At 42.0% G+C, this 22489-nt stretch overlaps 2 protein-coding genes across 7 annotated transcripts in view; one reads left to right on the forward strand and one right to left on the reverse strand.

The window, feature by feature from the left end:
• Positions 1-11534, reverse strand: part of csmd2 (CUB and Sushi multiple domains 2) — a 262542-nt gene extending 251008 nt beyond the window's left edge. The window contains exon 1 of the mRNA XM_087834531.1: positions 10698-11534. Coding sequence (XP_087690657.1) covers positions 10698-10872 — 175 coding nt within the window. The 5' untranslated portion in view covers positions 10873-11534. The remainder of the gene's footprint in view (positions 1-10697) is intronic.
• Positions 11535-12555: 1021 nt separating this feature from the next.
• Positions 12556-22489, forward strand: part of LOC118454532 (uncharacterized) — a 40133-nt gene continuing 30199 nt past the window's right edge. For 4 of the 6 annotated variants that reach the window (XR_015717096.1, XR_015717098.1, XM_087835020.1 and 1 more), the window contains exons 1-5: positions 12556-12904; positions 15301-15505; positions 15608-16631; positions 17835-17975; positions 19231-19379. Coding sequence is in view for 3 of the 6 variants with exons in the window: in XM_087835020.1 (XP_087691146.1) it covers positions 12570-12904; positions 15301-15505; positions 15608-16631; positions 17835-17975; positions 19231-19379 (1854 nt within the window). In the remaining 3 variants the exon portion in view is untranslated. Of the gene's footprint in view, positions 12905-15300; positions 15506-15607; positions 16632-17834; positions 17976-19230; positions 19380-20479; positions 20637-22489 lie in introns of those variants that run through there. The other 2 variants (XM_087835022.1, XR_015717097.1) reach the window with 2 other exon arrangements.

The raw sequence follows: 22489 nt of genomic DNA on the forward strand, positions 1-22489 counted from the left end.
AAGGATCTGTTGATGCCTATGGCACACAAAGTTAATACTGACACGCGCAAGAAACCCCACAAAAACTCACTGTCAAGGCAACGTAGCTGCAGGCTGAAACGTGTGGGGTAAGAAAACAAACAGCGCCCACATGCAAAGATTAAGCCAAAGATTAAAGAGCTGAAGAAAGGATACTAATAAGACACTGAAGAGGGATGCATGCAGAAATGCACATTTGCATGAATGCATGCAAACATTCCTGCCTGTTATCAGGGCTGGCAAAAGAAGCACAATGGAGCATGTGTTCTCTCAGACAGAGAGGAAGAGAAGGGGGAGAGCCAGGCAGTTCCTTCCAGCTGGGTCATATTTAACCAGCAGTATTACCATTCCAGCCAAAAGGACCTGCACAACAGCCACCTACCTACTCCCTGAAAAAAAACCCCTATCTCTCACTAGGATTTTAGCACCTTTTCCACAGAGATCAGTGTTTTAGGTAGACTTCATCATTTTTTTCACTTTCTTATCAGTGAATTCCAACAGCCCTACAGAAAGTTGGTGCTACTGTGAGCAACAGAGCTCCTCAGCAACCTACGCACCAAGTTAATCAATAGAAAATAGTCCATTCAGAGTCGAAGACATGCTGGTACAGTTGATATTCTACGCTTTCAGGAAGACCTCTGTCTTTCCTAGTGTATCAGTCTACATGGGTGCAAATGGGCCTCCCTTACAAAACACGATGAATGTGTCCTTAAGCTCTGCACGTACACTTGCATTTTTAGCAATGAGTGGAGGATGAATAAAAAAGAAAAGAAAACAAGTGCAGTTCAGTGTCATTCACTGCTCCTGACACAGAAGCTGTATGCTGTTCCCATGACAACAGTGTAACAGGAAAGCACACATAAAGACAAATCCCTGTCTTCAAGCATTTCTTCATACTTGAGCGCGCTCTACCCCGCACAGGTGTGCACGTCTCTGTTCAAACATATGTACACACACGTGTGCGCTGCTCGAATCATTTCAATTTTATTTCCCAGTCTTCTTGGGGGGGTGAGAAAAGCACAATTACGTGTGAGTCTAATGTGTGAAACAGCGAAAGTCAATTATCAACTCATTGTCATTCTCCTCACATCTTTGAGCTCAGCTCTTTGAGTTACATTAGACCCCACATATTCTGCAGTGATAATCCCACTCACATTCTCCAGTGCATTTGCACCTACATTGCATGAAAAATCAGGGGAAACTACACTTTCAGGACCAACAGCATCCATAGGAGGTGGAATAATTTTGTGACCATGTTACATTATTTTACACCATTCTTCCGGGCAAGACTCATGCTTGCGTGTCTGTCAGATAGTGAGTGGGCATTTGTGAGCGTTCAATCCTTTGTGAGTAATGTATATTAAAACCAGAGAGGAAGCACTGTTCCAAAGGTCAGGTCAGGAATGTCCCAGCAGAACTATACCATCTATCACTGAGAGACGGATGAGCAGACGATCAATCTGCCTCCCTTCAGCTAACTGTGGTGCAGTTTAACCTTTCAACTCAGAGCCTAACAGCCCCCCAAGGAAGGCTCAAGTGAACTGTGGACCACATTCATAATCAATGGGCCGCGTGCATCGCAGTATAATTAGAATTTATATTAAAATAAAATAAAATGTCACAGCTACTCATTACATTACATAGACTCTGGATTTCCACATTGCTTTAGGTGTTAGATTTAGAGCCTTTAAATCAACAGATATGTGCAAATTACAACCATTAACTTGTTTAGACCGTGAGAAAGAAAAACATGTTTTAGCAGTTTGCATCTAAGTCCTGGAATATAAGTTAAAATAATTAGATAACCATTAAATCATTATTCTCATGTACTTCAGGCACAAGATTGCATCTAATTTGCACTGATACCAGATATCATTAATATTAATAGTTTTTTTTAAATAAATATCAAAATAGACCAAGCATGAGTAAAGAAGTAATTCTAACAAACACTTTTTTAAAGAATCTGTGTCCTCTTTCACAATGGCTTTCTGCCATACTGTTTTCTTCTCGTCCACTTAAATAGTACTTAAGGATATTTTCCCCTCACCTGTTCTCATTAGGAATTTATTTTCTCAGCAGAACATGTAACACAAAGCAGAAGAAAACCTGTGGTAACAACAGGTTAAACTGGGTTTGCTTCCCCCCCCCCAAAAAAAAACCAAAAAAAAAAAAAAACTGAGAGCAACTAAGTCTAGCCAACAAATCAATGGAATGTGTCAGCCTTGAAGAACTTTGACTACAAACTCAAGTACAATATTCTCTTAAAGGAACAATTCAACATTTTGGGAGAAGAAGAGTGTAAATACCAGGAAAGACCAGAAAGTTCACATTTGAAGATGTGTGGCAGAAATTATAAACAGTAGTACCTTGAGATGGGTAAGCTCAAGTTTTAGGCTCCCATAGAGCAACTGAAGCTAGTATGGAAGCAAAAGATGCCCTTGACTAGAGTAGCACCATCCTATCTCCAGAGTAGATAGGAGTTTTAATATTGATATCAATACAGATACTTGATGATTTAAAAAATCAGATATATTGGCCAATATCTTTTTTCTATCACAGATAGAAACAGTTTGTCCTAACACTTGTTACATGTAGTTATTTATTAGCCCTTACTGAGATAATATGGCGACGCACTTTAAAAATAATCTTGTTTTATTGTCGCATAAAGCCATGAATCACTTGCTAATATTTTGCACAGCTCTGCTCAGATTGTTTAGCAGTTGTGTTTATGGCATTCCAAATGTGTTGCTAATAGGGAGGCTGCAGAGTGCCTTAGTAGACAAACCTTGCAACACCAAAACTCATCACATGGCTGAAGGGTGTTTCTCCTGTCTTTTCTTTACTTTGTTCACTTTCATTTATCAGCCATTATAAGTGCTGATACTTATATGTCAGCAATAGTTGTGCTCTACTACAGTGGAGTGAGTCACTTATGCAACTAGAGCCTGCAATATCCACTAAGAACCAGTGATTTGTGATATAACACCTCCCATATAAATTTTCACGTGATAAAAAAAACAGCTTATTACAATGCTAATATATATTGAGGTCATGTGTTTATTTTCCCTTGTACAATGACCAACAACACAAGCCCAAACATGTCTGAGAGCGAGAGCCATGTGCCAGGTTCAATGATGATTTAATACCTAAAAACAGAGCTGCTTTAACAAACTCCAACAAAGCAGACCAATTTGCAAATTAGCCAAGAAAACTATATCAGCTAAAGGTGGGAACAACAAATCCTTCAAAAACACATTGTCAAATATGAGAAGATACTAGCAGATGATGATGTTTGACCCATATATAAACCGCACTTCATATGCCAAGATGCACAATTGGTGGATAAAAAATTAATGATGCAGTTAGATGGTAGAAAAGCAAGGGTTTAAGCAGGTGGTTAAAAACTTGGAAAGGTAGAAAATGTGTTTCCATTTCAATGTTATTATATGACAACACCGGTTAAGCCACTTCAGTTATTGTTAAGCTAAGTGTGAAGTGTTAAACAGTTATTTTATACTTTCACTTCAAAATTTCCAAAGAAAACACTGCCTACACTAGGCTGCTTTAGTATATTGATATCAATGAGTTGCCAATGAGTTCCCATGACAATAACTAATTGAAAAAGGGTGGAAAATGCCCTTAATTTTATTTGTGCTAAAAAAAAATAAAATAAATAAAAATTCTACTGCCTGTCTACTGCCTACAATCACCTATAAATCATTGTTCAGTTTTTTTTTTATTATGTGTTGTTATTATTATTATTATTATTATTATTTATTTATTTTTTACAGATTTTTAACAAATTTCCTAGAGATATCATTTGCAGCTGTATGGCTTACCTCTACTAACAAACCAATAAATTGTTATTTAAAATACTGACAAAGCAATTAGGCAAGCAGCTGCACAACTCAACCTAGGGGATGACATGCTGTAGTGCGTTATGTTAGGACAGCTCAATCACTGTGATTATTATTCAGATCCACTTGTGTGCTCCAGTTAACAATATTAGGCTATTAATATTAATATGATATCAATTTTTAAAAAAAAACAAAAACATCTCATGTATTATTGGTGTAGCTAATCTGGCTTGTCCTGATTTGAATTCAAACTCACAGTCATTTTTTTTTCATGTGGTATTTTACTGGTCGACGTCCTGTAGAAAGACATATTTCACACTATCTGCTCCATTACATTGCAATAATGTGGCTTTTATGCTTATGTGTTTTTTGTACCTTAATGTCTTGAATTATTACCCAAAAGCCAACGGCAAAGTTGGTCAACACCGGCCCAAAAGAGCACTTAGCAGATAAAAGTGATGGTGACGGTGATTCAGCTGCAGAAATGGGAAGCACTTCCATTTTCAGTCCATTTACACCAAGTTGTTTCTTTAATTTTTGTGAATCAGATTGTCAGAATGTTGGCAAGCCTTGCAGCTTTTGGCAGATTTTGGGATGCTGTGGCACACAATACAATACTCTCCAACTTTGAGAGCTAACTTCTATCCTGATTTAAGATGAAAAATGTACTAACTGCTTTCTCAGGTTTTATTTAACTTACTATTTTCAACTTATATTAAATAGAAACCAGAGTGTTTTTCTCCAAGGTGCTGAACTGTTCCTTTGAAGTGCACAACAGTCCTTCTCTAATCAAACAGAATTATCTTCCATTACCGACTACAATATAGAGATGGAGCAAAACACGTATCCTTCTACACCAAAATCTAAATGTGAGCAAGTGTAGGAGTAAAAGACACTCCCACACACATTTACTGCTTCTTCCCCGCCTCGCTGCCACAAAAAGTCTGCAGACAGATTACCTATATGCTCAATAGAGAGAGAGAAGCAGTATAAAGAAGAAAAAGACAAGGACAAGGACAAGATACCTCCTGCCCACTATCTAATCTTCAATCTCCGGAATCACTGATATCTGATAAGACAGTGTAAATCAGGAAGCTAAAGAAATCCCTTCCTGAGCTTTGCGTCTATACAAGACAGACAGGGCATCTATGTCTATCACTCACTATGTGAGGATTTACCATAGCTGGAGAAAATTCCCATACCTGATAACAGCAAGATGAAAATTTGAATCAAGATGGAGGATTCCGTGCTCGAGCTGTTCACAGATATGTGGCTAGTGGCGATGAATTATTGATATGTTTATTTCACCTCTACTTATGCAGGGAAAATTGACTTAGCATGTACGCGCTTGTTCCTGACATTTCAAACCTCGCGACGGCTCTATTGTTGTTACAGCCGTTACACATATGGGTGATGCCCATTTCAATCACACTCCTCCACTGGTGTTTGCTGAAAGAGAACAGGCATGAAAGTGAAATGACAGCCACTTTCTCCACACAAATCACTGATGTATTCTCAAACAGCAAGCCAATTTACCATTACCTGTCCTGTCCCCATCAAATGTCTTTAATGGAGCTCGATTGGAACAACGGAGAAAAAATACAGGTGAATAGAATGACTCATGTTTAAGGAGCTTAAGGGCACATGCTATTCTGCAGCCGGTGAACGTGATGCCTTAGAACTGCCAGAACAGAGCAATCCAGCTCCACTCGTATTCCCTGGATAAGTGAATGAGCCAAAATATACATTTATTAATTTAATGTTGTTCTCTCCGACAAGCTGGGAGTCATATCAAAAAGAATCCAGATGATTTCGTTGGCAAGATTTCCGGTGGCTTTGGTTGGATGTGAAGTACTGACTTTAGAACTCGAACAACAAGATCCATAAATACATGGATCATATTTAACTAAAGTAAATTTAAATTAATATGATCTTCCTGAATGTTGTTATACCTTAATCTATATGCTCACAAAGTCTGAATGTCTACTTTGTGTTTAGCTTTTGTAAAAACCGGTGAAGACTTTCATGCAGAAGTTGGCTTCAATGCATTTAAGAAGGCTTTTTTCTCTTTTATTTTTGGAAGGGTTGTATGCAAGTGTGCACAAACTGCTGGGTGCGTGTGTTTGTGTGCGTGTGTGAGTCGCTGTAGCTGTTATCACTGTGACGAAGCACAGTGACAGAACTCTGGCCATCTGGAGAAAGATGACGGTATGAATCACTGGAGAGGAGGACGAAGGAAGAAAAGACGAGGTGGTGAGGGAGGAGAGAAGGAGAAGGAGCGATGGGAAGACAGACAGAGGAGCAGGTTGACACAGCGGCAGGTGGGTGGGGAAGTAACAGTGCTCGTGAGGAGGGGGGCACTGGCATCATCTGAGAGCTGTGTGCACACACGCGCGTGACAGATACGTGCACGCCGGGGCACGTGCACACACAGCCTCTCTGTGGCACTTTCTGAACTAGCTAAAGACCTGCTTGTCATCACTTTAGTCTAATCATCCTCGAGTGAACGGGGGTGGCAGCTCACAAACTCATCCAACCTCACACATACACGTGCCCACAAGCTTACTTACAAGCTGTTAGTTGTTGAAATAGGAGTCTGCTTGATGCCTGATAAGAAAATGAACCCTCTAAATAGATAATTTACTGAAGAAAAAGGAAATCACCAGGCACTCAAAAGGCACAGAAACATAGGGCCCAGATTATCGCTCAGCTGGTGTAAGCTTATCCTCCATCTACTCCAACAGTTGCATCCTCTCTCTGTCTCTTATTTCCCCTCAAAGCCAGTTCTTGCCTGCTGTTTTTTTTCCCTTAGTGGGACCTCTTCTTCTTCTTCATCTCGACCACCGCGCACTCTCTCTCACCCTCAACTACACAGCTTCCCCCCCACCTCTGTTCAAGTCAAGCAATCAGCATCTGGTTTGCATTCCAACCATTTCTCAGTTTTGAGTAACTTGATCATGTCATCTGTTCCCTCCTTTTCATTTTGCTCAACGGCGAATGTGGAGAGCAGATGGGAGAACGGGAAGCAGCGGAGCGTGCAGATAGAAGAGGATTTTGAAATTGAGAGTTGCAGGCAGACAGGTGAGAGCGAGGTGGGAAACAAAAGGGGGAAGCAGGATGCACGCGCATTCGCTGGGAGGAAAATTGGGACACTTGTCTAAGCCGATACAGCTGAGCAGAAGCCAAAGCTCAATTTTCACATGGCCATGGTTTCTGATTGTTTTAGCTTGATACACTATCTCAGCAAATAATAAATGAGCATGATGCATAGACTGTATATAAAAGACAGTCTTTTTCACTGTTGCCATCTTGGTATTTTAAACCCAAGCATGACAAAAGAGCCGTAAAGCACACCTCCTTTACAGTCCTTTTTTTGAAAACTAGAATTGGGACAATAATTTATGAAATGAATATCATGCTACATTCGAGACGACTGATGACAAAGACCACCATTTTTTTTTAGAAAGGTTATACTGAGGGGATGGATCAAGAGAGGATATAGAGGTCTACATAACTGGTTGCCTTTAAACAAACACCCCATGTTGGAGGTGAGAAAGTAGTGAAATGTAAGGGCTCTTCTCATTGGATTCGCTTTTGAGACGTGAAAGCTAAGTCCATCTTTTATGTGCAGTCTGTGACACGATTGCTGTTGAACTTGCTTACGAAATCTAAATCCAATAGAAAACCAGAAGAAGAGCAAAACCCTTATGGTGTGATCCTGTCAGTTGGGGGGAGGGAAGGGGGTGGGGTCAGGGGTTAACTGAGAGTTCAAAGGTGTGGGGAAAATAAATGTTGGACAAGTTCAAGTTTTGACTTTTGAAACCGGCCAATCCTTTATCGATGGTGTACTATGGGGAGCTGTCCATGGTGCTGGAGAGAATTTCCACTGTGTAGCCGATAGGGCGGCACCTGTTGCTGTCCTGGGTGCTGAAAAAAGTCACCTTACAGTCAGTTCTGTAGCTCCCCTTGTGTCAAGCGAGGTGAATTCAAGAATTGTACTTATTTAAAATGAGATATACTGTCTTAGGAGACAGATTTCACTGCTGCCTGATTTTTAAATTGCGAATTGAACTATTTTTTTTCATACTTTAAACTTTTAAAGGGCTTCTTTGTTTCTAGTAGGATTTAAAACGAATATACTCGAGTTTGTGTGAAATGTTCTTGGACGTGAGAGAAAATAGTAAAGACTTGATCAGGGTTAACAAGGTTATATTTCTTGGACTTCTTGGACTTCTTGGACTTCTTGCACTGGCCACATAAACATACTCTTCCATGCCAGACGCACACACACAGCCCGTCTCTTTCTTCAGGAGCCTCATGGGAATCCAAACAAATATCGTCAAGTAAAAAATAAATAAATAAAATAAAATAAAGGAGATAAAAAGGAAAGGAGCATCAAGCCCTCCAGTCCTCATAACATTACTGCAAGTTGCATCATGAGCACAACGCCGTGCTTTATATAAAGGAGAGCACGACAGAGCGTGATCTTGCGTGTAAATGGACATGCTGAGAGGCTGTCTCATGCGCCGCTGACGAATGATAATACCGCTGGACTTGGAGTTAAGAAAGCCGAAAACGCTCCCCGGATAGGAGAGGACACGTCATCCTCGATTCCCCCTCCCCTCCATCCCCGGCCTTTGCATTCCTTGCCCTGGTCGTTCAAATGAATGGAGGCTGATAACTGTTTATTGAGCGGCGGGTCCAGTAGGGACAGCTGCTTTTGATCCCTTGTAGACAGCCGCGGTTCTATTCATTTTTTTTCTTTTTTCTTTTCTTATTTATTATAATCAAAAACCTTTCACACGTCTCTACCTTTGTCTCAAACGGCCCCTGGAATCGATACTGATATTAGTACAGTAAAGAAAGTCCGCTTGATCCACTAAGACGGCGTAAAAGAGCCTAAGAATGGCTGTTACACACAGCCTGTAACGGAATCGTTAGCACTTTCGTATACGCGTGTGTACATATGAGCCACACTTGATAAAAGTATGTGGAGACAGAAACGCCAGGAACTCCAAGTCTCCTCTTCCCCACTCCCCCGCTCCGCCCCTCAGCATAGTGTGAGGCTCTGGTGCCGCTCAATGGGAGGATGGGGCAACTGCTGGTGGCTGCAGCACCGAGGGATGTAGCAGACCACCTCAACGCGTGGTGAGTCAAACATATTTATCGACAGCGTTTAAAGTAAAGGTTGTTATACAGTGGGTGGGCGGCTAGATAGATAGTCTAGTGCCCTCTGCTCTTCGTAAATATGTGCGATAAGTTCAAGTCGCTTTATCGGCTCCAAAAGTAGAGCCAAACGGCAAGAAAGTGGGCAATAAAGAGCTCCCAGGGCGCAAATAAAACAAGCAGTCTCCTCCGAATATAGCTGCATTGAGATTTACTCCACGGGAGAGTCGAGGGAGATTTGTCACTATCATTAGGAGCCGAACTGAGTGTGTGATAAAGCTACGCTTACCGGCGCTGAAACACGTTTTCTTTTCTTTTTTTAAATTTTATTTTAAATGTTGGGTGGTTGATGACACAAGTTGGAGTAAAAGGTGGGTGACAGAGTGGGAGTTATTTTGGTGGGAGGATTTGAGGGTGACGCTGAGCCTCAGAGCACACTTTCGCACTTTTCACACATCGTGAAATCGCACGGCCCACTGTGTGTGCGAGCGTGTGTGTGAGTGTGTGCGTTTATGGTGATGCCGAAAATGTGTCTATTTCCACTCACTTGTGGATTATGAGCCGTCCAAAAAAGGCATGAGTGGGCTAACACAGAGCAATGACTCACTGTCAAATTCATATTGTGGCCATGGCAGTATTCTTGGCTTTTGCTAAAAATAGTGTCCATTCTCTGGTAGGGAGCCAAGACAGTGATAAAACGGTTGGCTTTCTTTGCCAAAGGACCTGCTCGGGACGGCAAAAATCATTGCGGCTCTTCCCCGAGACACCCTGAGCTCTAAATATGCTCTTCGTAACATGTCTCATAGAAGAAGAAGAAGAAGAAGAAGAAGAAGAAGAAGAAGAAGATTATTTGCAACAGAGCCTCACATTTCAGGAAGACATCACTGGACGTGGAAGTAAATTATTATTAATGATAATCTGTTGAATGCGCGGGCTCCGGTTGCAAGATTTCAATTTGAAATTAATCAAGGGCAGAAAACCCAAAGTAAATTAATTAGGCCTGCCTCCCCATGCATGCACGACAACAGATAGAAACTACACGCAAAAATTGTTTATGGGTGGTTGCTTCACAAGTTAAGAATGCTTGTGGATGCGATGAGGAAGAACTGAGAAGAAGCAGTCCCAAAGAAGAGCGTGACCCACAGTGCGCACACGTGCACGCACACACACGCACACACCTTTTGGACTGAACAGCATCACAATCAGCCGCCCGCTCGACCACCTCGGTGGATTTCCTCATGCATCCAGCACATGCTGCACTAACAGCGAGGGTTTCGTGTGAAGCCCCCATTCACTCGGCGTCAGTACGTCCATGCATCACATTTAACGCTCCCCTCCTGTTTTTAACACAATGCCCAGCTTTGCTCAGTCCTTTAACGAAACCCATCAATAGAGTGAAGGATGGAAGCTCGAAACTCGATCCGCTTGTCACGAAAATAGCCACCCAAACCAGCCACCTATAATAACTTTGTGAGGTGGAAGAGCAACATCGGAGCGAGCCTGATCCTAAATGCGCCTTTAGGATGAGCGTGTGCCTGCGTGTTGCTGATGCTGATTTGCATTCAGTCAGGGATTGGGAAAGGGTGGGCGGTGGAGGGGGGTGGGGGTAAGCCTGCTGCATTTTGCATGTCTTCAGCTCTAAAGATGGGGACTTACCCTTTACTGAGGCGACCAGCAGCCCCATATATAAGAACAGCATCCGGCTCCAATGGTGCGCCTGCACTCCCGCCTTCATTAGAGCAAAAATCCGTATTCCGTCCACTTTCCTGCCTGCGCATTCCGGTCTCCTGAAAAGTCCCGTTGCTCCGTCCTGATTTGAAGCGGTGGTCATGGCAGGGCTTTTTCTCTGGTCTGGCAGGCACGACGAGTTTTCAAACGGTCAGAAAAGGGAGATTCACTCGGTGTCGGCGCTGAGAAAAATCCCAATGCATGGAGGAGGCTCGGAGCTCGCAGCTGGACTGAACCATGTCATGCGGGGACCGAGGGGTTCAGAGTCTCTGTCTGAGAAGATAGATTTCACACCTAAAGGAGGGGAAAGAAGAGGGGAAGGCAAACCAAAGGGGGACGCGATTCAAGTGGTCAGTGATCTGCCCAGCAAGAGTAAAAATCACAAAAAACCCTCGCCAGCTCCACGCATATAACTGAGATTACCAGATACACGTCAAGAGAAAAAAAAAGAAATCAGGAGATTCCTCCTCTAGTTTCTCCGGCAACACTTACTTGTCCTTCTGTCTAATTTATCTCCAGTTAATAAGAGCATCTACGGTGCCAGTAATCCACGCTTTAAGTCGTCATGAGACCGAAATTCAGAGGAAGGATGAACGAACTGGTTAGAACCACGGAGGATATCCGGATCCGAGAAAGATCGCCTGGTTTGAGAAGTTTCCAACCAACGCCGGAGTGTGGTCAGCGATCTTATTGTACATAGGGAAATATGCAGTATGTATTCCCAGTATCTCAGCGCTTGGCCACAGTCGTCTCGGGTCTGCGCGGCGCCCAAGATTCCGACTGCAGACCTGCTCCTTCTCCGCTCTCTCTCTTTCTCTCTCTCCCTCTCTCGCTCTCTCTCTCTCTCTCTCTCGCTCTCTCTCTCGCTCCCTCGCTCTCTCAGCTCTCGGTTGGCTGTCCTCACTACCATCACCAGTCATATCATATACCCACATTTTTTTTGTGCTGCAACATCATTTCAAAATAAACTCATTAAGGGCTTATGTAAGTTATAAGTTTTAGCTTTAAAACCCTTCTCTTCCAATTTCTATGCATTGATTGCCATTCCCGATAATAATAATCACAACCATAACAACAACAACAACAACAATGATAATAACAATAATACGAAACCTTTAATACGCCTTAATCAAAATTGTAAAAGTAAGATTTAGGGGAGCCCACCAACAAGGCCATTGTCTCCATCCATTCAGGCCAGCAATGGGATTTCCCGGCAGTTTAGCACAGAAGTCCACTTGCTGCTCACTAAACGTGAAATTGATGCTTAACAGGCCAGAACCCTGGCCAGTAAATTTGAATGTCATTTCCACTTTTGCATATGACCGATATAATTAGTTTTTTCATAATGCAGCGCGCGTGGAAACAGTTGGGATAATGAAAGGCGCGTCGGCCTTCAACCCCGACATATATGATGGAGGCCATAAATAGTCTTCATGCAACATTAAATTAAACTTTGCTAACGCTGGATTGCTCACTCGTCCTCACCAGCTTGTTCCGGGCTTCAATCTTGCATTTTTTTTCCAGGAGTTCAGGAAATAGATCTAACTGAGATTCTGAAGCCTCATGTACTTAAAACATTTACGCTTACAGCTCGCAGGGGAACCCTTACATGCATGTAGCCCAGATGTACTAGGGGAAGGCCCCTCCATCTACTGGATAGAAATGTTGCAGCAACTTATTTATGTCAGGCACTGAAATACTAAGAAATGAAAGGTCTCAGAAGATTATCCTTACAACCGCTGGATAATTGTTGAAATTCTGGAACTGATACTGGTTGCCATGACAGCCTAACAAGCTGACATGCTTTTGAAAAGAAGAAACCAACAGCTTAAAAATACACATTTGGACTCTGTAAAGAAGACCGACATGGCCATGTATACGAACCGCAGAGGGAAAATGGTCCCTCTGGAAGAAGATCACTGGACGTCAGTAACTTCAAATCAGTTCCTCGGCGCATTTGCGCCATTTCCGCGTTTCGCCTGGATTCATCCAAACGCACCGAGGGACAGCTATGATATGGTGTGCAAAATTGTCTGGAGCAAAGCTACCCAGGTGAAACCTGGAAGAGGTCAAAGTTCACTGGAAATCCAAGCTAGTAAAGACGACACTCCTTCAGTCATCATGTCAAGTCACAGGTAGGGTTATCTGTGGCTATACAGGCTATAACTGACCTCTCCATCATAAGCGATGAAACATGCCGTCATATAGCTTATAAACCCATAAGCTATGAAATTAACCTCACTGCGAACCCACTATGTCTCATATCACACTTTATCCAGGTTTAATCAGTCTGTATATGAAGCTCAAGCAGCTTCATCATTTTGTTCCTGGGGTGTGCTTTCATCTAATTTAGATGAAATGGGAAGCGGTAGGCTCCTCAGTAATTAGTGCTAACACTGTAATATCTAATATAGGAGATGGCAACAGGTACAGCCAGTATTCTGTGTTTTTGTTTTGTTTTGTAATAATGCAGATGGTGAAGTTATAATTTGGAGTTTACAAGCGTCTTTAACATAGTTTGTAGTAACTACTGAAACCCAGCATTCAAATGTTTAATACTTTATTGTTCAGTAGATCAGGTAATTTATGAGTCATTAATAATCATGCTGTATAATAATGATAAAGTTCCCACTGTTGACTCCCTATGATATCAGTGAGAACAGATTCCCTTTATATCAGCATCTCAAAAGTCTGCTGTTTGCGAAGAAGCTCCTCCCATCTACTGTTCAGACCTCGTGTTTAGGAGGAGCAGCCAATCAGAACAAATCTGGTTTGGGGCAGCCCCAGGGTTTTTAGGGTTTCTGTGGCTCAGCTGGTAGAGCAGGTCATCCGCTGGTTTGAAGGTCACTGGCTTGATCCCTGACTCCTCCAGGGAGGAATGTAAGTACCTTTCTACTCAACTGGGTACAAAGTTACTATATAAGTGCCAGTTCATTTTATCTCAGTGTATTCATTGCACAGAGCAGTTCGACCTCTGACTGAAGCAGCGCTACCATACAATGTATTCTAGATTAATTGCAATTTTCTTTTTTTTTTCCAAAGAAGAAAAACATGGCCAACCAAGTAACACTATGCAACTGTCTGGCTTTGTTTACGCTGGCAGAAAATTGGTCTTTTCTTTTGGATGAATTCAGTTGTTGCAAGGACGTTTTACTTGGAACATTCAGCAAAAATAATATAATAATGACAAAAAAAATGTGGATAAAAAAAGAGATTACAGTGATGGAAACCTCCTGTTGCTTATAATGAACACAGTGCAAGTCTGTGACGTAACTTCCTAATGTGGCAGGTTTCAGCACTTCTGTTAATACTTCAGTCAGGCTCAGGATTGTTTCCTTTGTTTCCAGTAGGTTACTGCGGTCTCCTAAAAACTCTGGCATTTTAGTGCTCTCTCTCCACAGCAATGTTTTTTCCCCCTCTTTTATTGAATACCTCAGCTCAAAACAAGTGTCATTGATTGTTACCGTGGCAACATCAGTCATAGGCTACAGTTAAAATGGGGATAAAGTGTCTATTTTTGGTAGTTTATTTCAACCTTGACTAATCAAAAAGCAAAATTACAATTGACTGTCTAAACCCACAGGCCAGTCTAAAGTTTCTATTTATATTTTGTGTATTCTATTTAATTAAAATGGCACACAGGCTAATTTTAGAAATCATAACATTTGTTTTGCCTAAAACAGATAGGGTTATGGGAAAAATAAATGGATTAACTGGATGGATGTGGAGTTGTAGCCTCTTTATAACTTATAACCAAGATCCCAAGACTTCATTGGAGATCAGTTGGGCTGCTGTGCGGTCATAAACCCACTGTATAATGTTAATGTACACCATCTGCTCACCCACCGCCCAGAGCTACCATGACGTCTCCGTTATCATAAGCATCCCGGGTCTCACCGGACCGTCTGTTCCGCATCGCAGCTCGACAGTCGACAGGCTGGTGACTAAAGAGTAGCCTCATTAAAAAGTCATGCTTTGAAGCGGGTGATGCATCATACATACAGGTTTGGAGCCGTGGACTCTGTGATTCCTTATTTTCTAGGGAAACTGGTTTACCTGTTGGTGAGGGCAGTGAGGTTAGAAGGATCTTATGCAGGGTAAAAAAAAAACCCCAAAAAACACTGCTTATTTCACCTGGAGGTGTATTATTGCATCTTAAAATGTGATGTCAGAAAGCAATTAAGCCCATTTTGTCATGTTCGTGATACAAGTGACCTTTTCTTTATGCATGATCACCACAGTGATTTAGTATGAAAATAAATGTCATTTCATTTATAAACGCCTTGAAAAAGCATGCCTAACACACGATGCACGGGAAACTAAGTGACATCACTATCACACTTTCTCATTTTCTTCCTGGAAGGGGGGGATTGGGAGGGATTGGGGGGGGGGGGTGCATACAAGATGACATGAGCTGGCTAACCTTGAAGTGGCGGTAATTATCCTGTGATAGCCTGTTACATGCAAAAAAATCTGTTTAACCCTGCCACACACACACACCCTACGTGTCTGTGTTTCTCTTCCTGTCCAGGGCTGAGAAGCAGCAAGAAGACACAGATGATTACACGCACTATGATGAGGACAAGAAGCAATACCACACTGACTTCACCCTTCCTTGTCCTTATCTCTCGGGCCGCAGACATCACGGCCTATCCAATCCCGCACGGGTGCTGAGCCCTGTGCTGGAAGTGGAGACGAGGCAAATTAAGGAAGAGGCGGGCGGAAAAAGAAAGTCGGTGAGGGTTTTTTAATCAAATCTAACAACATCTGCTTTTCTCAGCATGAATAAAAATAGCATTACCCGTATTCGGCTAAAACTCGCTAATTAATGCAAGCAGTATTTTCCATTGTTTTTGAATTCGCAGTCCTGTCGGGAGAGGGATGTGCAAGATAAACAAAGGAGTGTTGAAAACTCTCTTCAGAAGATGCAGGTCTCTCAATCCAGCAGAACAGGCACACAGAGCTCTGTACCTGCACCTCAACATATGGTGACAAATCCTGTCTGCTTTGAAGGCCACACCCCACACCTGCCAGACAGAGAAGGTTCTCTACACCCTTCTAAACTACCCGGGGATGAATGTGGAAGCGAGAAAGAGCAGAATGCAAGTAGGGACTCAGACAGCTACTCTAGTGATGATAGTGATGCTGTTAGTCTACCTGGGGTGCAAAATTGTGCCAGCGACAGCAGAAATAATGACTCAGTGGTTAGTGCAAAAGTAGTGAAGAAAAAGGAAATTCCAAGCTCATCTGCTGAGCTGAGCTGCGACAATGAGCAGGATTCCTTTTTTACAGCTGATGAAGACTTTCCTGCTCTCACCACCATCAACGCTGGCATTCCGCTATCTCTCACAGGGCCGCCAGCCTTGGGGAAGATAAAAGGCCAGTGGGAGATTCCCCTTTCATTCCACCCACATGACATACCCACTGTCACGTTGGCAAGTGGCGTGAATGACCCTGTGCAGGCTCCCATCCAAGGCAAACCAGAAGCACCTGAGGCAAATTCAAAAACCAAAGCACCACCAGCAGTCCCAGTGCAGAACGAGGCTTATGACCTCTTGGCCGACTTCCCAGCCCTCCAGCCCCCAAAGAACCCTTTAGCGCTTGGTGGATTGCGTCAGAGGAATCCCAAGACCAACGATGCAAAGGGGAAAGGAGTTCTCATTTCTACTCCAAGCCACTGCCAAAGCTGTAGGGGTTCCCATGAGAGGAGATTGGAAAATTCGCCCCACGAGGACTCCTCCATCTGTGCAGGAGATCAGAAATCTGTGCTGGACCTTCAAACATTTGGCACAGTCCGCCATCACAACTCTCCCACCATCAGCTGTGAGCAACGGAAGGCCAACAAGCAGCCGCCGCCTAGAGGTAATAAATCTGCCATGTGTCTCTATGCCGTTAACATGCCTCTCCTTCTATCAGGAAGTATAAATAATCTGGTGCTGACAAATATAACTTTATGCCACTCTTAAAGCTTTCTGGAGCTAGAAATACTCTCACATTATCTCTTTCTGACAATGCATTATTAATATTAGAGACACCTTCGTACTTGGGTAATTAAAGACAGGAGAGGAGGAGCAGCAGCAGCCTGTCCCAGGCAGAAACTCTAGAAGATACAAGAGTCCAGCTCTCAGACTGCTACATTTTTTTTTTCTCCTCGGTTATTTTTGAAGCCCATTTAACGGAGCACTTTTGTTTCTGCCACGAAGCAGGTGGCTTTACTACTTTGTTTTCTGTCCTTGAGTTCTACTTACTGATAGAAAAATAGCCAGACGAAACATCAAAGAAACTTTACCAATCACAGGGCAGCGCTTTGCCACCTTTAATCCTCAACAAACACCCAGATGTGCACACAAACTCACAGACAGATCCGCGCTTGCAAACATTGCAAACACGTCTCTGTGTAGGTGTTAACACACTGTGATTCTGCATTGCTGTTGCTGAGAAGTACTTGCTCACTTGGATGACTCAGTGGGAAAATGTTCTTTTAATGAGGGGATTATTTTGCAGTGGCAAAGTGAATTACACGGTGAGCCTTCCTGTTGGTGCAGAACAGAGCACAGATATAAGCACACATGCATAAGTACATGTTCATTTTAAGTAGAGAGTATGCCTTGTACAGTGGATACAGTACCTCCATGAACTTTGCGCTGGAGAAGTCGTTCCTTTTCTGTTTCAGCTATATTTATATATCGTGTGGAACAGTATAATCTATTTGGTCTTGTTTGATTTCCCCTCGCCTTTTTAACAGGTGCACAGCTGTAACTGAAGGCGGCTCTGCTTTGCTCAGTAAATGTGCATATGTGATATACACACTGCTAGCCCTCCTCCAGCAGTTCGCAGCCGGCGCTGATATGATAGAATATACTCTCTGATAGCACGGCCCTGTTGATTCAATAGCACTTTGTCGATCCCCAGAGGGGGAGACTGCAGAAAATTTGTGAGGTTTTTTTTGCAGCTGAGAAGAACACAGTTATTTTTAGGCTTACCTATGGCACAGGCCAGACAGGACACAGTGCATGCAAAATGCCCATAGCAGTAATCCGCGTTCCCTTGCTGTTCATATTGCAGTTGCAGGTGCAGATGGCGTGGGTGTCAGTGCCAGGTCCTGGGCTAATGCTGCCAAGGCAGGCATGAAGCAAGCAGCTGCCCCTCAGGAGAAAGCCAGACCTTGTACCTTTCAGCAGATAGTTACCATTAACAAAGCCAAAGGTAAACTTATATGTTGGCATCGGCAGGTAATGTGTGCTTGTGTGCGTGCGTATATATGTGTTGGATGACACATTCAGAGGGCATCGGATATTACGTTTCACTGTGGGCCCACATGAAGAATTCGTCACGATCATTCCCGATCCCTTATTTTGCAGTGCTACAGAATGCCATTTTGTCCTTTACTCTGCTGCACCTCAAAGATCAAGCGTTCAGAGTTTTCATACATCCATATATCATTGTCAAATTAATTGTGATATTTTGGCATAATTACTGGATGCAAATGAGGCTGAAGTGGAAATGGCTGCTGCTCCATCTTGCACCATTGTTACTGTTTGTGACATCAATTAAAAATTGCCTTTTATCAAGCTCGACGTTGAACGCTGGCAGGTCTCTGGCACTGAGGTGGTCTGATATCGATATAAATAATAAAGTGGTGTTTTAACAACACGCACGTGTCTTTCTGGTTCCAAAGCAGATATTGAAGAGAAATTTCATTAAACCATCTTTTTTCTGCCTCAGATCAAATTCTGCAAGTCAGATGTGGTTTTAAGAGGATCAAATTCGTATGTATGACTGGAATATGTTAAAACTTTGCTTTTAAATGTGATTAATTATCAAACTTGTCTTGATGAAATTATGATTTAGATTAGGCATGTATCTGCACATTTGGTCAATGAAATTATGTTTCTAAATTTCCCTGAAAAGAAAAAGAAAATCTGGGTATATCAGCAACTAAATTGAATGTTTCAGCCAGCTTCCTCTCCAGAGAAGCTGCTTCTGTGATTCTGTGTGTTTGTACTTATAGTTTAAATGCGGAGGAACACACGCGGTTGTTTTCTGTATAACTTCAAATTTTTGGCACGCCTGTTTGGATGTGTTGCAGCAGAAGATGCATTAACAAGATGTTTAAACGACAGAGTGATGTAACCACTGCAGAAACTTTGCAAGGCAGTGGAGCTGAAAAATCAACAGTTTTCATGCTTTAGCTAAAAGTCTGTAAATAGTGTTTGAGTGATAAAAATGAATATTATTGATGCTACTTTTGTACTATCAAAGTAAGACTCCCAAAGGGTATCTATACATGGGACATATCGTATTTGAAATTTATGTATCCTAAAAAATATTATAATTTCCCTGGGATTCACTAATGTAAAAACTGTTTGTTTGTTTTTTAATTAAGAAAGTAGGTTCAGTATAGAAGCTTCCAGTGTTCTCAATCTTAACTAGTTGTCCTTCATTTATTTTGCTTTTAAAGCTGAATATGGTGCTACTCCAAAAATCAACAAGAAAGCAACAGTTTTCCATCCAGGATCAAATCAGAAGGTGATAACCTTGAAACAGTGCTGCTTTCACCCCTGCAACCAAATCCACTTTGTCAGATTTTGCAACCCTCCTGGCTATCAGGTGAGTGTACTAAACAGTTACTTCTCTACATTAGGGCTGTGCGATATGACCAAAATCTCATATCCCGATATAAGACATCTATAACGATATAAATCACAAAAATTTTATATTTTCTGTAAATTCTGTGAATCTCGAGCAGCTCGACTTGCGTGAAGTGTTTTCAGCTGGGCGTCGTGTACCTGGAGTCGAGTGTTTTATTTTTTAGCACCCGACGGCTCTTTTTTTTTGCTTCTGATCCGTAAACTCTCTGCATCTTTCACGTGATTCAGTTTATTTTGAAAAGTCTCAACAGGATCTTGAGCTTTATTGTGAAAGGTTTATGTGGAAAATAAACAAGTGGACACTTGATGGTTTTACCGTCGTTGTTGCTAACAACGCATAAAAACAGGCGCTTGTCCATCCGTAGTGTGGTTATATAAAATATAAGAGAAAGAGAGAACTTTAAGAAATTAATATAGCCACTACAGTAACCATCAAAACGATGAAAAAGTATTGCCGCAAACAGTTTATTTTGCGACACCATGAAACAAACAATAGCATAAAATGAAACGATAGACGTTTTTATATCGTCATCCGATATATATCGTTATATCGAACAGCCCTACTCTACATATATTTTATATGTTTTATTTGTGTTCAAGAGTGAGTTGTAGGGGTTGTACATGCGTAATTATTTTTTTAAAAACAGTATTTTTAAGTGTGCTCAAAGGCCCTTGACTTTGTTCACCTGTAACCTCAGTAATGATCTCGATTGCTAATTTTGAGTCTTACTAAATACAGCCTGGTGTTAATTTTGTAAAGAAAAACAAGATAGAATAAAGTATTTGGGCAATATGAATATGCAATGTCTGTTGGCTTCAAGAAATGAAATAGTGACATCACAGTGGGCCTGTCCATCTTTTAAGTACAGTCTATGTTTAAACTATGGTCAGTCCAATAACGTTGCCAGCTTACAGCATTACCTAAGAGATAGAAACAGCACAGGCAATGACTTTATCGTCCAACCTTTGTCATGCTGAAGTATCTCATACCTAAGGAAAAAAGCTGTTATCATTTCAGCTACATCTGTTTTTACACCTACTTTCACTATATACTTGCAGAGTGGGCGGGTTCTGACAGACTAGTGTTGTTCAAACCAAATACAGCAAGTTGTGCAGTTACCTGACAGAAGCATCACATTCGGTCACGACTGTCACTCTTGCTGCTCTTCCCGGAGGAGCCACTGTGACTGGAGCACTGGTGATATAAAGAAAATGACTAGACATTATTATGTGACTGTTGTGATCCTTTGGCGTATCCTGAGTAATTACTTTTAGACAGCTGGTGGTATGATGCATACAGCAGGAATGTCCAGGAGAGCCTGTTTTACCTGAAATGAAGGTCCATGCTGCTAGTGACTGTCTGAATGAGGTCACCCATTCTTTTACTTTGGTGAATTTTGGATCTTTAAAACATTGCACTGAAGAAAAAGGACCTAGATCTCAGCCTGGCTAAACACCTATGGGTTATTTTTAGTATGTCAGCACCCTCCAGCACCATCATCAAACACCAAATGAATGCATATGCTTTAATGGAGAGATCTTCCATCCATGAAGCTGTTTGGGTATGAAGCTGTTTTGGCAGCTCCTTTCTAAGACATCCAAGACTCCTTAATCTTCCTTTTGTCTTGATTCAGAAAAGAGTTAGCAGTGTGAGTAAAGCGAGAAGAAAAAAAAAGTTTCCTCTCTCCATTAAAAACAGAACACCACATTTTTATATCTTCACCTCTTTCTCACTCTGCCCTTTTTAGTCTCTGACCTATTTAAATTTGGGTTGCACTTTCTTTTAGCATGTGCGATGGTGACAGTGACAGCAAGGCTTGCTGCACTCTAAGGTTTGCCCCTTTGGCCTAAGCACTACCAATCCAGCAGGATAATTACTAAAGCTGCAATGCACATTCCCCCTGGGTGGGAGTGGCAATGTGAAGGTCTCTTGATGTCTACTGAGAAATGAATTGCAAGGCGACGAGCCTGGGCAAGGGAGAGAGACTGGAGATGGAGAAACTGTAAAATGTGTGATGCTGATGGAGAGAGACATTATGAAAGTTTTATTTTTGGCAGCAAAACAGCTGATGCTGAGATTTAAGTAAATGTTTATAGATGGCGTGAAAACGTTATGAGTGCTATCTTAGACACTGACATATCTTCAACTCTTTCAGTCTGTCTTTGTCAGTGTTTTGCTCTCAGACATGTAGAGGTCTAACTCATGTGCCAGCTCTCCTTCTAATGCTCTCCATAACCTAAATATTCTGCTATAAAAGTTTCACAGGACAGAAAGAAAGGCTAGAATCTGGAAAGGAATATCTAAAAAGACCTTGTTCTATCTCTCCATCCTTGATGCTTCCCCTTGGTAGACTGTATGGATGAGAATATTCTGTAAGTGGATGATACTAACTACTTTCTGAAAACCTCAAGGTTACTAAACTAGGTCCTATATATATATATATATATACCCACCCTTTGTAATTGTGCAATTTGTGAGTAGCTAATATCCACCGAATTCAATTCAATTCAATTCAATTCAATTCAATTTTATTTATATAGCGCCAAATCACAACAAAAGTCGCCTCAAGGCGCTTCATAGATACAGAGAAAAACCCAACAATCATATGACCCCCTATGAGCAAGCACTTTGGCGACAGTGGGAAGGAAAAACTCCCTTTTAACAGGAAGAAACCTCCGGCAGAACCAGGCTCAGGGAGGGGCGGCCATCTGCTGCGACCGGTTGGGGTGAGAGAAGGAAGACAGGATAAAAGACATGCTGTGGAAGAGAGACAGAGGTTAATAACAGATATGATTCAACACAGAGATGTCTGTTAATACATAGAGAGCGAGAAAGGTGACTGGAAAGGAAAAACTCAATGCATCATGGGAATTCCCCGGCAGCCTACATCTATTGCAGCATAACTAAGGGAGGATTCAGGGTCACCTGGTCCAGCCCTAACTATATGCTTTAGCAAAAAGGAAAGTTTTAAGCCTAATCTTAAAAGTAGAGATAGTGTCTGTCTCCCGAATCCAAACTGGAAGCTGGTTCCACAGAAGAGGGGCCTGAAAACTGAAGGCTCTGCCTCC

The sequence above is a fragment of the Neolamprologus brichardi genome, chromosome 22, assembly GCF_056152115.1.
Source record: "Neolamprologus brichardi isolate AB-2024 chromosome 22, ASM5615211v1, whole genome shotgun sequence".
NCBI classification, from domain to species: Eukaryota; Metazoa; Chordata; class Actinopteri; order Cichliformes; family Cichlidae; genus Neolamprologus; species Neolamprologus brichardi.